Source organism: Dermochelys coriacea, chromosome 10, assembly GCF_009764565.3.
Source record: "Dermochelys coriacea isolate rDerCor1 chromosome 10, rDerCor1.pri.v4, whole genome shotgun sequence".
Lineage (NCBI taxonomy): Eukaryota > Metazoa > Chordata > Testudines > Dermochelyidae > Dermochelys > Dermochelys coriacea.
Window position 1 is genome coordinate 80,565,905 of NC_050077.1, and position 15,538 is coordinate 80,581,442.

The 15,538-nt window shown below is 41.3% G+C and overlaps 1 protein-coding gene across 2 annotated transcripts in view; it reads left to right on the forward strand.

Annotated features, from left to right (window-relative positions):
* MAP2K1 (mitogen-activated protein kinase kinase 1) overlaps positions 1 to 15,538 on the forward strand; it is a 67,985-nt gene that overhangs the window by 41,929 nt on the left and 10,518 nt on the right. For both annotated transcript variants that reach the window (XM_038419307.2, XM_038419308.2), the window contains one exon: positions 14,144 to 14,268. In XM_038419307.2, coding sequence (XP_038275235.1) covers positions 14,144 to 14,268 — 125 coding nt within the window. The remainder of the gene's footprint in view (positions 1 to 14,143; positions 14,269 to 15,538) is intronic.

Consider the following 15,538-nt stretch of genomic DNA (forward strand, 5'->3'; position numbering starts at 1 on the left):
TGGCTTCTCTTTTCCTTGTATATTGAACATCAATAGAAATCAAGAGATTTTTTTTTTCCTGTTTTTCATGCTTTCATGTCTCATCTTGAATTTTTTTTTCACCTGACGTATTGTTTCTCCAAATCTCTCTTTCAACCATTAACCCTGTAGCTGGTGGGTGCTCTCACAACCTCAGTATGTTGCAGGTGTGATGAGCATTCTTTGAAATGTTAGCATGTCGCTTTCATCCCATCATGTATGTAGTGGTGATGGTGTAGCTGTGTCAGTCCCAGGATATTAGAGAGACAAAGTGGATGAGGTAATATCTTGTATTGGGCCAACTTCTGTTGGTGAAAGAGATGAGCTTTCAAGCTTACCATCAGATAAGCCCAAGCCAATCAATATGAGACATGTAGGAGTTGGCGTTTGTGTGATTACATATTTGATATACTCTCTTGCTTTATGAAGAAAACTGTTTAAAAATACATTATGAAACAGTATTTATGACATAGTTCTCTAATTGTAATGGGTTTTCTTCTGGTAGCAACAGGTCTTTTAGTCATCTTAGCTAAAAGCTTTGAAGAGGTTCAAAGAAATACAACACGCTGCTTTTAATTTCTGTTAATTTCCATTATCATCATTAAGACTATAGTTCCTCTTTAAATTAAAAGTCACAGGCTTTTAGTAGATGTCTCAGGCATTCATGTGCTATTTATAGAAGTCTACCAATCAGAAGCACAGCCCTTTATATTTATTACCTAGTTTAACGGTTGTTAACAATGTGGGTAATTGTTAAATCACACAAAAAAGAGGCAGGAGTTTAGTTCTAAATCTGCCCCGGTCTTTGAATGGACTTTACTGTGGGGTAAACATAATGTTTCCTGCATCTTTTTCCTTAGCCTTTTAAATCCAGCTGTTTTTTTAAATTGGCTGCATGTCCTACTAAATCAGAAATGGCACTTGTGAAATAAAACATTCTGTAGTTTCTTATGTCACTGTAAATTATGCACCAGAGATGGATTGCTCTACATTTTTGTTGCCTCGGCTCATTGCAGTGATTACACAATATAGCTGTCAGTACCGACCATTCAGCTAGTCTCTTGCATCATTTAGGACTCCACAGACTTTTGGTTATAAAAATATTCCATTCATCAGACTAGTCACTTGATATGTGGTTGTTAGCAAAACCAGGAAAGGATTAATAGGAACGCACGTAGATGTGACAGATTGAAGAACCACTTTAAACATGATGCGGTAGACTGTATTTGTTACATGTTCTCTTTTGGGTTTTACTAACAGTTGAATATAGGCTTCTGCCAAAGGGGTAGTAGGGACTTCATGTGGATTTCTGATGGTAGCTGCAAAGGAATGTGGTTCTTAGTTTAGCACTTAACAAGGCTTCTTGGAAAAGAGACCCACTGTTTTAGGGCAGATCAAAAATGTGACACCTGCACACTCTCAACACCTAGTTCAGCAATGGCATAACTCCTTTGACATCAGTGGAGTTGCAGCCTCTTATGACGGTGCTAAATTTGATCCTTCAGTATTAAACATTGTAACGATGGGTGTGGGGAATAAGGAGAATAAAATTAACTATATAGTAGTGTGGCTTTTTTTTCCTGTTTGATGGTAGTGGTGGTTTTTCAGGAGGCGTTGTTTGAGGGGGTTGTTTTGTTTTTTGAAATTTTCTTGTTTTTGTTTATTTTGCAACATTTAGACTTGCATGTTTTTGTCATTTGATATATTTTTGAGGTTATAAAAGGGAAAATCAAACCACCTCTGGTGGAGATACCATCACATCTTGTAAAAAGACATCGTTTGGCCTAGTCAGTAGTTGAATGGGAGACCTCCAAAAAACCATCTTTGTAGTGTTGGTAATTCAGTAGGTGGCATTCTTCGGTTTGAGTCTGTGCTGAAGAGTGCCAGCTGGCCTCTGTTCTGATGGAGATACCAAAAGCACCAAAATGACTTAAAAGCCAAGTCCTATTTTCAACAATGACTTAGAAGCCAAAGTCTTATTGAAAGTCAATGGGATTTAGGCTCCAAAGTCTTGTAAGCATTTTTGAAAATTTTACCTTAGATCCTTTGTAGAAATCATAGAAATGTAGGCCTTGAAAGGACCTTGAGAGGTTATCAAATTCAGCCTCCTGCACTGAGGCAGGACCAAGTAAACCTAGACCATCCCTGACATGTGTTTGTTTAACCTGTTCTTAAAAATCTCCAGTAATGGGGATTCCACAACCTCCCTTGAAGCTTATTCCAGAATGTAACTACCCTGATAGAAAGGTTTTTTTTTTCTAATATCTAAACTAAATCTCTCTTGCTGCAGATTAAGCCCATTACTTCTTGTCCTACCTTCAGTGGAGATGGAAATCAGATGGTCACTGTCTTCTTTATACCAGTTCTTTATGTATTTGAAGGCTATCAGGTCCCCTTTCAGTCTTCGTTTCTCAAGACTAAATATGGCCATTTTTTTTTAATGTTTCCTCATAGGTCAGGTTTTCTAAGCCTTTTACCACTTCAGTTGCTCTGCTCTGTACTCTATCCAGTTTGTCTATATCTTTCCTAAAGTGTGGTGCCCAGAATTGGACACAGTACTCCAGCTGATGCCGCACCGGTAACGAATAGAGTGGGTCACCTCCTGAGTCTTGCATATAACGCTTCTGTTAATACTCCCCAGAATGATATTAGCCTTTTTCACAACTGCATCACAGTGTTGACTCATGTTTAATTTGTGATCCACTATAATCCACAGATGCTTTTCAGCAGTGCCACCCCCTAGCTAGTTATTCCCCATTTTGGAGTTGTGCATTTGATTTTTCCTCCCTAAGTGAAGTACTTTGTATTTATCTTTATTGAATTTAATCTTGTTGAATTAAGACCAATTCTCCAATTTGTCAAGGTCATTTTGAATTCTAATCCTGTCCTCCAAAGTATTTGCAGCCTCTCCCAACTTGGTGTCCTCTGCAAATTTTATAAACATGCTTTCCACTGCATTATCCAAGTAATCAATGAAAATATTGAATAGTACCAGACCCAGGACTAACCCCTATAGGACCCCACAAGATTCACCCTTCCAATTTGACAGTGAACCATTGATAACTGTTGTTTTGAGCATGGTCATTCAAGAAGTTGTGCACCCACCTTATAGTAATTTTAATCTAGACCACATTTCCCTAGTTTGATTATGAAAATGTCATGCGAGACTGTGTCAAAAGCCTTACTACAATCAAGATATGTCCTGTTTATTGCTTCGTCCCTCTCCACTAGACCAGTAACCCTTTCAAAGAAGGAAATCGGGTTGGTTTGGCATGATTTATTCTTGACAAAGTTATGCTGGCTATTCCTCATAACCTTACTCTCCTTTTGGTGATTAAAAATTGGTTATTGGTTTCAGTATCTTTCCAGGTATCAAATAAGATGTAAATCCAAAATATGGATGTGGTTGTTAAAGATCCTATGGCACATTTTGCAAGGGTAAGACTGACTATTAAGGGCAGGTTTACACTTAAAAGTTTTACCATCAGATAGGGGTGTGATTATTTTTTTATGACATAGCTAGGCTGGTAAAAGCCCTTCTGACAGTATAGCTTATTTCACTCACCAAACCAATATAAATAGTAATGGGAAGAGCACTTTTGCTAGTATAACTACAGCTACACTTGGAAGGCTTTGCCAGTGTGGTTATAAAAGCAAAACTTCTAAGTGTAGGCAAAGCTTTAGCCTGGTGTCCTACTCCTATTTCAGTTTGGGCAGTTTATCTCAACTTCTGTCTTTATTCTTCAGTTGATTGATCTAAGCTGTTGTGTAGCTATTGTACAGCTACCACATTTAGCCCCTTGATTGTGGTATGGGGGGAAATGAAATGATCCTTGTTCTTAGTTTGTATAACAGTTTAAGGACTTGATCCAACAGGAATGTACAAAAGTACTTGGAAATTAGTATACTGATCTGCACCAGAAGATGCTGCACAGGGTGCACTGCTGACACCAACCCAAATGCCTCCCATCTTGTTGCTGTTACAATTCACTAAGGGCTTAGTCCTGAATTGGAGTCAGAATAATGAAATGGCTGCTGCATGCCTCACTAGTTGCCATTGGATTGTGTTTAGGAATATGTTTGGCCATGCCCTTCCCCTGCCCTTGGATATGTTCACTTTCTCCCCTATGAAATGCTTTACATCGCTGCTTATTACAGGGTCTACTGAGCAGGGCTGTTCATTCTGTGGACGCTCTACTGCACTGCAGCAAGTATGTGCTGAGCACAGAGCTGCTCAGCACTATGCAACAACTGCTCTGTCAGCCATAGTATTGGGCCTCAAGTCTAAAAAGGGGTTTGGGGTCTGTGCCTGGTTGCCTGGGGCAAGTGATGATGGTGGTTCCTTTATTTGTTGTAGGCCTGGGCCAGATCCGGATCTTTTCATTTGTCATTGGTGGGCTCAGATCCAAACCCACCTTACCATTCCAAAACCGGAAGGGGCCTATTTTCTGATAATTGTTCAGCTGCATTGAGAATCTCTCAAAAGCAGGCATTCTCATAGGATTTAGGCCCAAGGGGATGGGGATCTGGTGAGAATAACTAGTGTTGTTTTATGATATCTAACTGAACCTGAGCTCCAGGAAAATCTGGATCTGAGCACCAACCACCACCTCCTTTCTAGTTTGACACTAGATTCTTACTTAAAGATGTTCAGCAGTGTAAAAACGCGTCTCTCTTTTCTGAGTTAAATTCTGCCACAGATTGTGTCGAGATACTTTACCTGGGACACCACAAAGCCTGGGTTTCTGTTAGACAGTTAATGGTGGTGCTATATTCTGTACCCAGCCTTTTCCACTTAACATGCTGAAAACTCACATGGTGGGAAGTGCTTCTTGTTACTTATAAACTCTGAAACTTAGTTTTAGAATTAATTTTAGCTAATATTAGCACTTCTGGACCTCCTGCTGCCAGTCATTATCTTGGGATGCTGGTGTTAGTGGAGTAGTGGAAATCAATATGAGAGATGGAAAACCACTGTTGAAGTGCAGTGAAAAACATTTTAAATAATTTGAATAAGAAGTCTGCTGTTTGAATTTGTTGGTACATATCAAGGAGCTACAGATGTCCTTTTGATTTTAAATCCCTAATAAAGCTGGATGGAATCTCACTTGCTATCTCTGATACTGAGCCTCCATTCTATCACCATCACAAATGGGTGTCATTTTTCACTCCTCTGGCGGCTGTCATATAACACACTCAATAGCAGAAGTTTTTTAATTAAAACTTGATTTTAAAAAGTACTATTTCACAGTTAGGACATGGTGAGAATTGCAGCTCTCTATGAGAGCCCTGTAAATGCTGCAAGTAGAATGAGGGATTAATCCAAAACCATTGTAGTTAAAGGGAGTATTTTCTTTGACATCCATGTGCTTTGGATCAGGCCTGCAATGGAGCTTTCTTTGTCAAGTTGACTGTTAAAGATTTATGATCTTTCGAAAGTATATCTTAAAGTGAATGCCAACATGTTTCATTGTCTTGGTTGGTGACCCATTGAACAGCTTTGACTGATTTTTGGGAGTGCATTGAGGACTCTGACTTTCTGGCTTGGCTTAGATGCTAGATATGAAGCATCAATCTGTCAGGTGATGTGAAGGGGCTGATTGTGTCATTTATGAAGTGATCCCTGCTTTCTGATGTTTGGCTCCTCACTGGCAGTGTCACCTAATAGTGTAAGCAGTGCCTGCTTTTTTTCTAGTGCAGTAGAACGGAAGATGACACTGGCAAGGCTTGGATTGAACTAGTACACAGGGCTAAGGCGTAGTGGCATGTCTTTCACGCTCCTTCCTTGTTCTCTGGAATCTAACAATCCGTTAATTAAAAAGAGTTTTTGTCTCTATGGCCATTGTTGCTGGGATACACTTGAGTCACGTTTTTGAGACTAACTGATGCTGTGACAGCTGCCTGTTTGCACAACCTGAAATAATTCTGAGGTGTGAAGCCCTGCCTGTTCATTTAGATGGGTGCTAACTCAGATGCCCACTGATAATACCTTAAATGTCAACATTCCTTACAATTTCATTGCTTATCAAAGCATGTATGGAAGAAAAGGGAAAATCTTATTATGAAGATCTGCCCAAATCTACTGAGAGTGACAGCCCATTTGGCCCCAGGAGTGAGTGGCTTTGGTAGCCACTTCTACCCATACAGCCACTCCTACCCATATACACACCCAATAAAGGAGTAACCTAGCAGAGCCCAGCTAGGCATCTCCACCTCCCTCCCAAGAGGGAGTGAAGCTCATAAACGCCAGTGGAACATCTGAGGCTTGTCAAGGGGAAGCCAAACCCAAGGAGTCCAGCAAAGGCAGAGACCCTTTGTGTATTCACATCCTACCAAGGGCGAGCCAAGTGCCAGGAGCCCAGAGAACATGCATGATTAGAGCTTGCATAATCTGCCATGATGGGTGTCTCTGATGGGTAGAGCTTAGCACTCTCTTTAGTTTCCAGACTGATCCCTGACCACTGTCCAATCACAGAGAACAGAGAGCAATCCCATAATGAATAGCTGGTAAAAGTCCTCTAGCTTCAGATATATGGTAAACGCTGTAAAAGGCATTGGCCAAAACTTAACCTGGTGATACTGTTTGTGCTAAGGGTCTTGCACCACTTAGTCAGGTTCTGACAATTTTTAGCCGAACTTTAGGGCCAACTGTTCCTTATGGTGGGTTGGCCTGAGCTTTAGGTTTACAATTTGTAAATCAGATAAATTCTGGTGCAGTAGCTTTGACTCTGTTTAAGTGCAGTCATCCCTCACGCTCATGGATGCATCAGAGGCTGCTCTTTCAAAGTGCATGGACCAACAGAAGTTCCTCCTTTACATTCGTTCAGTTTATCTATGTTATCCACTTACATGTGCTCCATACAGCCAATGAGCTATATATCTGCAAACAGTGCATTTTGTATTCAGCTTTGTTGTACTGTGCGTTAACAGGGTCAGGAATGTATTCAGTTTACCCACACTACATAGTCTCGGTAGAGAAACTCTTTTAGAGTTGTGGGGTGCTAGGCAAAGCAGAGTGTTAAAAATCATATTAAGATGAATCCTTTGTACCTTAAGGTGATACCATGAGCTACAAGATCAAAAGGAGGAGAAGCAGTCAATATATTTCCTTATCTTGACACATGTTCATATCTGAGTTCCACACAAGTTCCAGCGTGTGGACTCTCACTTTCTGTAACGTCTCAGTGCAAGTCTCTGGTGAGTGTAATACAGGTTCCTCTCCGTGCCCAGTTGGCAGAGGTAATGTTTTTGTGAGAGCCACAGCGAGAGAGCATTGGCTCTTCAGCTCCAGCAGCAGCAGCACAAGAGAAGCCAGTGTATTGGTCATGTGACTTCAATGGACCACAGAGGGACGCTGTATAAAGCTGACTTCATGCCCCACCTCTACCCCTTTATCCTGCTATCTAAGGCACTTGGCTGATTTTTAAAGTTAAAGTAGCTTTTTTACTCCTATTGCAGATCACCTTTCCTGAGACTTCCTTGATCTCTGTCTTGAATAAAGAGCCCCAAGTTGCATATGGACCTGGAGCTGGGGTACTAAATAAAGGAGAACCCAAGCAAACTAAAGTGCTTGGGAAAACTTAGGCCATGTCTACATTAGGAGCGCTTTACTTATCTAGCTATACTGTTTATATTATACCACGAAAGGGGTCCTAGTGTGGATGTACCTTGTTACCGACAAAAAAGCAATTTTGCTGGTATAGCTTATTCTAGTTCCCCCAAGCAAAAGAAGCTATACTAGTAAAAGCACAGTTTTGCAACTATAACTTCATCTACGTTGGTGGCTTTTGTTGGTACCACTCTGTCACATCTCTTCACAATCCTGACCCCGACGTAGCTATGCCAGCAGAAGTCTGTAGTGCAGACTAGGCCTACGATCCTACCACGCATAGCAAACAGTATCACCTATTTAAAGTAGATGGTCTATATTGCACCAAGTTACGTTCCCTTAATGGTGAGATACAAAATGTGAACTCGTACCGTGGAATGAAAGTCCCCAAATGATCCCATTTCAGATTGAACCATATGGATTATCTCTCCAGCAAAAAACCTCTGGCAACTATGCTGATATTGTAAGATTACAGCAATCAAGTGACTTTCTACAAAAACATGGCTTCACAGATAAATCTCTGCTGTCTTGGTCCAGAACTTTGTAAGAAGTTATAATAATATTATTTTAAACACGCACTCTCCCTTTTCTAAAACTCATAGATGTTCAGATTCAGGTTTTTGTTCTGGCTTAGCTCTACTAATAACACTTATTAATACAGAATGTATTTTATAAATCAAATGTTCTTGTCACAGTTTTTGCAGCTTTGCATTTAATTCTGCTTGGGCAAAACAGTTGCGCCAATTTCACATTTGGGTTGTCATGAACTTCACATAGTGCTGGTTGTTTTAAACCTTCCCTGCAGTGCTGGAAAACAAAACAACTTCCCTTCCCTCCCCTGAGCTGCAGGAACGTGCTTTCTCTCTTTGATCTATTTAAACAAAACATTCAGGATAATACCTATTCTCAGGTAGAGTGAAATACAGAATCAACATTATGGGCCTAAGCTATGTGCCTGTGTCCTTTAATTTTTCCTGGCTGTTTCTTGGATCACATTGCACTGTCAATATCTTTTGGAGATTGGGTGGAATTAGGATATATCTGCTTAATAGGAATCAATAAGTACTTGGAAACTGTAGGCCATATAGCACACGCATTTGCATTAATGCAATTGACTGCAGCTACCGTTGGTCAGCGTAACTGACTTTGCAGCATAGCTGGGCAATAAAACAAAGGAACATTATGGCAATGCTTTAAACAAAACAAAACAAACTTACATTTTTTTCACAAAAAAGGGTATTTTATCATAAGATGTTAACAATAGAGTGCTCTTGAGGTCCAGAGCTAGTATATTTGGTCCACAACACGTCACAGTAACTAGCACAATGGGGCCCTGACTTCTAGGCATTACTTTAACACAGATAAATAGTAATAATAATGCTGATCTGGAGAAAGAGAATGAAGGAGAAAGGCAAACTTGTTGGTGACACAAAATTAGTTAATTAATCAAAAGCAGGGTGAATGATGAAGACCTGCAGAGAGACCAAGTGAAACTAGGTAACTAAACAACATGACTTTCAGCGCTAAGACTTCAGTTGTTTAGGGGTGTGAAAAAACACCCCTCTGAGCAACCAAAATTTTAGCGCCGAAAAGCACAGTATAGACAGCGCTTTATCGTTGGGATCCGTTCGGGGTGGAGTTTTTTTTTATCACTGGGAGAGCTCTACCCCGGTGATAAAGCGTGTCTACGCTGCCTCAACCACGCCATAACGTGGGCAGTGTAGACTACCCTTAGAGACACAGGTGGCTCCTGAACTAGCTGTGACCTTTCAGAAAAACTATTCAGGCATCATGATAGACAGTGAAGAAGTCATTAGGGTGCATTAAGAGGAGAATGGAAAATGTTATCCCTTTATATAGATTAACTCATTTGGAATGCTGTGTTTAGTTTTGGTCCTCCTCTCTAAAAGGAGAACTGGAAAAACTTTGGAAAGAAAGAATTAAATCAAGTGGACATAAGGCAAGAATAACTGGAGAAGAGGAAAGGAGAGGCAGGTAGTATCAAGAGTTTACCAGGCTAAAAGGATTAGGACTCTTTTGCAAGGATTAAGCAGAGGTATGATAAAGGTATACTCTTCCATACTACTAGAATAAAAAGGCTCCAAATGATGGGGAAACAAATTTCCATACTGTGACTAACCCATGAAACTCCTTGTTGCAGAGTATTAAGATAAATGACGTGATAGTTGTATTGGTTTGGGGTGTGTGGGTTTTTTTTTTTTTTTAAAAGAAACCATCACTACATGAATAAAAATAGCACATAGCACCTGCAGATGAGCCAGGATAAAATTCCAATTGCTATCAACTATACTTTCATATAGGGTTTTTATTCTTTTACATGATTGTTTGTGTGCAAAGGATGAGGTTATAAGGAGGTTTCTTCACATCCCCATAAACTCTGAAGACCCCCACTGGAAATAAGATGCAAATTTTTAGCAGTGAGGGTAATTAACTGTTAGAACAATATACCAACGGTTGTGGTGGATTATTCAACACTGAAAATGTGTAAGTCAAGATTGGATATATTTTTAAAAGATATGCTCTAGCTCAAACTTAATCGGTTTTCCACCGAATGCATCTGATGAAGTGAGCTGTAGCTCATGAAAGCTTATGCTCAAATAAATTTTAGTCTCTAAGGTGCCACAAGTACTCCTTTTCTTTTTAGCTCAAACTGGAATGAACTCAGGGAAGTTCTATGGCCTGCGTTCTAGAGAAAGTCAGACTCGATGACCACAGTGGTTCTTTATGGCTTTCCTTATGAATTGCTCTATTTAGCACCCTCCTCTATTCAGTGTTGTATATCCATCTTTCTGTCTTGAGAGGACTGGCTGGGTATGCTCAGCGCCATTCCTCAGTTGTCTGGAGGGACTGATGTTAAGTGACGTGCGACATGCCCTTTCACCTTCTCCAAGGGTTGAGTACATGGCTCCTGCAGCACACTCTGGCCAGCTCTCCTGTGTGATAGTACAGAGCCCGAGACTGATTTCCTTGGGTTTGTCCTTTCCCTCAGTGTCACAGCCAAATGTTTCCATTGTGAAGGGTGTTTTGACATGCTTGTTCCATTTGGGCAATACAAATTGTGTTGGGGAAAATACTGGCTGCAGGGAAGCTGCTCAAGAGCAAGCTGTTTACAGAGGTGTGGGGTGGGCAGTGGAGTTCCAAACATCATGTTCTCGTTCGAATCGGAAGCTTTAAGCAGACAATGAATATGCTCAAAGAATGGCAGGCTTTATTTCAAAGTCCAGGGTTTGCTGGGCTATTGTAAGAGCTACAACATGTGATTATCAGAGTTGTCAGTAGAAAAACACACGCAAGACACAGTTTAAGCCTTCAGAGACAAGCTGTATTGCAGGTAGTCCCCAGGACCAGAGGTACTGTTAGAAGTTCACTGACAATGGAACGCTGACATTTTAATTGTTTCTTTTGCTGTGAAAAGATGAAGATGAAATGTTTGTGCTGCTCAGCGAGAGCTGTCAAATGAGATGACGATAGGTTTTTAAAAATTTCTTCTGTGCCTGCATTACATACCAAACTGGTGGGTACGTGCATAAATATAACTAATATAAATATGGCATTCAGCATTTTTCCAGGGGCTGCTGTGGCTTCAAGGTGTCTTATGAACATTCCCACCCTCACCTGTCCCAAAACCAAAACATGGCTAACAAGCCTTGTCCGAAAGTCCTTGGGTATCCAGGAGTTTTTATAACCTCTCACTGCTGGCCCCAAAGTGCTGATCCGTGGCTGCTGCTTTCTTACGACTAGGGTTATTCTGTTTCAGGTTCCCAAAAAGAGGACACTGCTGGATAGGGGGAGCTGGAGGGAGGGTACAGTTGTGGGGTGCTGGAGGGGTGTGTGTATACTGGATAGGGGTACCTCAGGGGTGCTGGAAGGGGTACCTGCGGCCTCACCCTTGAGGTGGGGGGGCAATGTCGCTCCCTGTCACGGTGGCAGGGCAGCTGGCACAGACTTGGGATGCAGCAACAGCCATCAGTCAGCACCTCCCTGTGGGGCTCTCCCCCTCCCTAGTGCTGGGAGCTGGGGTCTGGGTGGGCCTGATCCAGCTGCTGTGGCTGCAGGGGAGGGACCAATCGGGGCGCAACGACTGCTTTCTCAGCTGCAACATCTGTTCCTCAAAAATCAGACGCTGTGTCTTCTTAGAAAAATCCGCCTGGATAGAGGGCGGAAGATCAGAAAAAAGGGGCGATGTTGAGGGGGAAAACCTGGACGTATGGTAACCCTGCTAATGAGTGGAATTTCAAGCTTAAAGATTTACTGCAGAGAGAGACCATCGGCTGGATCCCTCCTACATCAGTAGGTAGTGACCTAGCTAAGGGGGAGGAAATCTCCTTGAGGCTCCTGTTGTGTAGAATCCCCTCGGTTGTTCTGTTGCGGAGGTGGGGTTTCCCCCCGCCTGGAATTTGCTGCCAGGCTGGCCCTGAGCCCACGATGGTCTCTAAGGATCTCTGCCTGCATTGAGGCCCCCTGCACATGCTGCCTGGCAGCAGGCTCTAGGGGAGTCGTACTACCAAGGACTCCCCCAGGAGCTCTTTCTGCCCGTAAAGGGGAAATCGATGTTGCAGAAAAGGCTCCATGGTAAAGCAGTAGGTGTATTATCTTTCCTAGGAGATCTCCACGGGGCTAGGAATGGGATGCATCCCTGTGGATATCTTCTTGGGGCTCTGTGTAGCAGGGAGGGAGACTATTGTGAAGGCATCTGAGCTCCTCTTCTCTGCAGGAGGGGAGAGCGTCATGTGTGCAGCATCCCTCCATCTTGAGATCTTGGGGCCATGCTGTGTGTGGCCCCATATTAGGTCAGTGTGTGGATTTGCTGTAACTTAAAGCTAGCGCTGAGTTCTGTGCAATTACTCTGGATTGATGCTACTGTAGCTGAGCCAAGGAGCTCTGGAAGGCATTGAAAAAGCACTTCAGTGTGCCTGAGCATCTTCAAATGACCTGTTCTAGAGTGGTGATGCTCGGAACCAGAAACAACAACAAGAATTTCAAAAGGCAAATAACATTTACCCACCACCTCTGTTTCCTGGTCTGTATGTCTCTCTCCAACTCAAGTGTAACCTTTTACACAGAGCCCTCCCTATTTTGGAGTGCTGTATTAGCATCCGCTTTCCAAGATTACCCTGCTACGGACATGAACTGCAGACGGACTCCTTTGGGGATGTGTTGCAAGCTGCCTGGAGAATTTTTTTATATAAATTCTGAACTAGAATATAGAAGAAAAGATGCCTGGGGTGGGAGCTGCTAAGGCTACGTGTTAAAATGTGCAACAGCAGTGGATAAAACAGAAAAGATTCTGCTTCAAGCGTCCTGTGCGTACTGTGTTTGCCCAGCTTGCCATGAAGCATCCAACTTCCTGAAAGCTATTTTAGGCTGTGTCTAATCTATCCATTTGAGGTATTTCCAAGGCCTCATCACCTGCTATCTAAGTGCTGTCTGCTTGCTAACAGCACAGAGTGTTCTGTATTCAGTAAAAATGCAATGTATAGAAAAGAGTGTCAGCACAGATCTTTCCCCACCTACCTCTTGAGTAATGTTTTGATTTGAGTGATGAGACTATAGTAACTAAGGGAGGAATTGAAGTCAGTGTGCTCTGGGGTCACAGATGCACAAACAGGAATTTTGAAAGTTCAATTCCTCCCTCAGTCCAAACCAATTTATAATGACCTTTTTTTTGTTTGTGTTTTTTTTAAACTCATTGGTGGCATTCTTTGCAAATGTGGCTGCCTGTTTTATAAACCCTGTAATTCATTGGGAATGACTCTGGGTAAGTACTTGGTTATATTGAGAAACTTCTTATACCTACAACAAAAAGATTAAAAGAAATGCTCCCAGCACTTTAGCATACATGAGCAGGTGGTTGTTAGTTGCCTAGTTACTAAAGACCTGCATTAGGCTTCCATTTAGGGAAGTAGTGCTGAATGTATAATCTCAGCCAGTTTTTCTTCCTTCTCAGGTAAACTTGATCTCAAACTAAACGAACATTTAATTTAATACAGTGTTTCAGTTTAAAATAGCCCATTTACTGTGAGTTTATTTGCTAAAGATAAGAAATTGCTGTGTTTTTACACACACAAATATTTTTATTAGTTTTTGGGATGATAGGACACATGGTTGCATTTCATTTAATGACCCAGTAAACTGAAATGTATAGATTATTAATTTTTTTTTTAATATTCCTAGGCACCAAAAAAAAAGCCATCAAAATGGAGTTAAGTTTGAAAGTACATATTACCATGTTTGAGACCCAAATGTGCAAGTCCTTACAAGAATGTTGTAGACACTACGAAATGTACATTGGAAAAACATGAAATTCTGAATGAGATTTAAACTTTAACATAAACCTTTTGTACCTTCCAGGGAGAGGAAGGGAATCAGGTTGGAAGTTAAAAGGAGAACAAAGGGAGGCACATGGTTACTCCCACCTTTGTTACTTTCATTGTCAAATATTCCCATGTTAGATATCTATCTATCTCTCATCCATTCATTTTTTTTTTTTTTCAGATGTTAAACCATCTAACATTTTGGTAAACTCTAGAGGTGAAATCAAGCTTTGTGATTTTGGCGTCAGTGGACAACTGATAGATTCAATGGCAAACTCGTTCGTGGGGACACGGTCCTACATGTCAGTAAGTACAGCTCTTTTAGCTTTGAGTTTACTATGCATTGTGGTATAATTTTTGGTGATCAGACAAGAAACCACAACTGCCATCATTACAGTAACTTACAGATATTACTCACTGCCTCACTGAAGTATTCAAGTTTCAGAGTAGCAGCCGTGTTGTCTGTATCCGCAAAAAGAAAAGGAGTACTTGTGGCACCTTAGAGACTAACACATTTATTTGAGCATAAGCTTTCGTGAGCTACAGCTCACTTCATTGGTGAGCTGTAGCTCACGAAAGCTTATGCTCAAATAAATGTGTTAGTCTCTAAGGTGCCACAAGTACTCCTTTTCTTTTTGCGGATACAGACAACACGGCTGCTGCTCTGAAACCGGAGAGTTTCTTCTGTAGTTATGAAATTGAGCCTGGACCTAAAAACAAAGGGGGGGGGAAAAGGCATACTGCTCATTCTACTAAGAATGGATCCTACTTTTCAGGATACCATCTTCTCCATTTGTCATCCGAGGTGGGTGTCAGATTAGAAGTGAACCAGCAATTTACTTTCCAAACTTGAGCTTTGTGGGCTCTGTTAAACAGCAAAACATTGTCACAGCTCCTCATTTTTTTGCCCCGACTCTGATGTGTTTTTATTTTTCTTCTGATCAGGAACAAAGTGTCGCATAGCTTCAGTTTCCACTGACAGGTCGCTTCCACAGGTTGAAGGTCTAGGTCAGTCCCATGGCATTGTATTTCAAACATCAAATCATGGTGGTGAATCTATTTGTTCTCTGCAGTACTGTTTGAATTTTGCAGGCAATTACTGATATTGCTCAGTGTCTCTCTCAGCACTGTTTTTCAAACTACAGGCAAAAAGGCTTTGCTGGACCATGATAATTTTGCAGGCAACATCTGATTTTGATGTCTCAATACAGGGAGATTAGCTTGGAGCTATTTTCTATCTCCTGTCCACTATACACTATTCTGATGCACTTACTGCCACATATAGGTCATTCTCATGGCTACTTCCATGCTGCCTTCTACTTCTCATTCATTCACTTTTGTTTTTCATCTAATACTCTAGCAAACTCTAGAATTTATCCCCCTTTGGGGTGGCTTCCTTTCTGCCCAAAATCTGGTAGTTATTCTAAAAGGGCTTTGGCTCCAACTCAGGTGGGACATTGGAGAAGGTCTAAGTATGAACTTGCAGAAATAGTATGTGATTAATAAAACACCAATTACACTTGTTATAGTGGTTTACGGTTGTCATTGGTTAAAGGGTTTAATGGCTATAGACCAC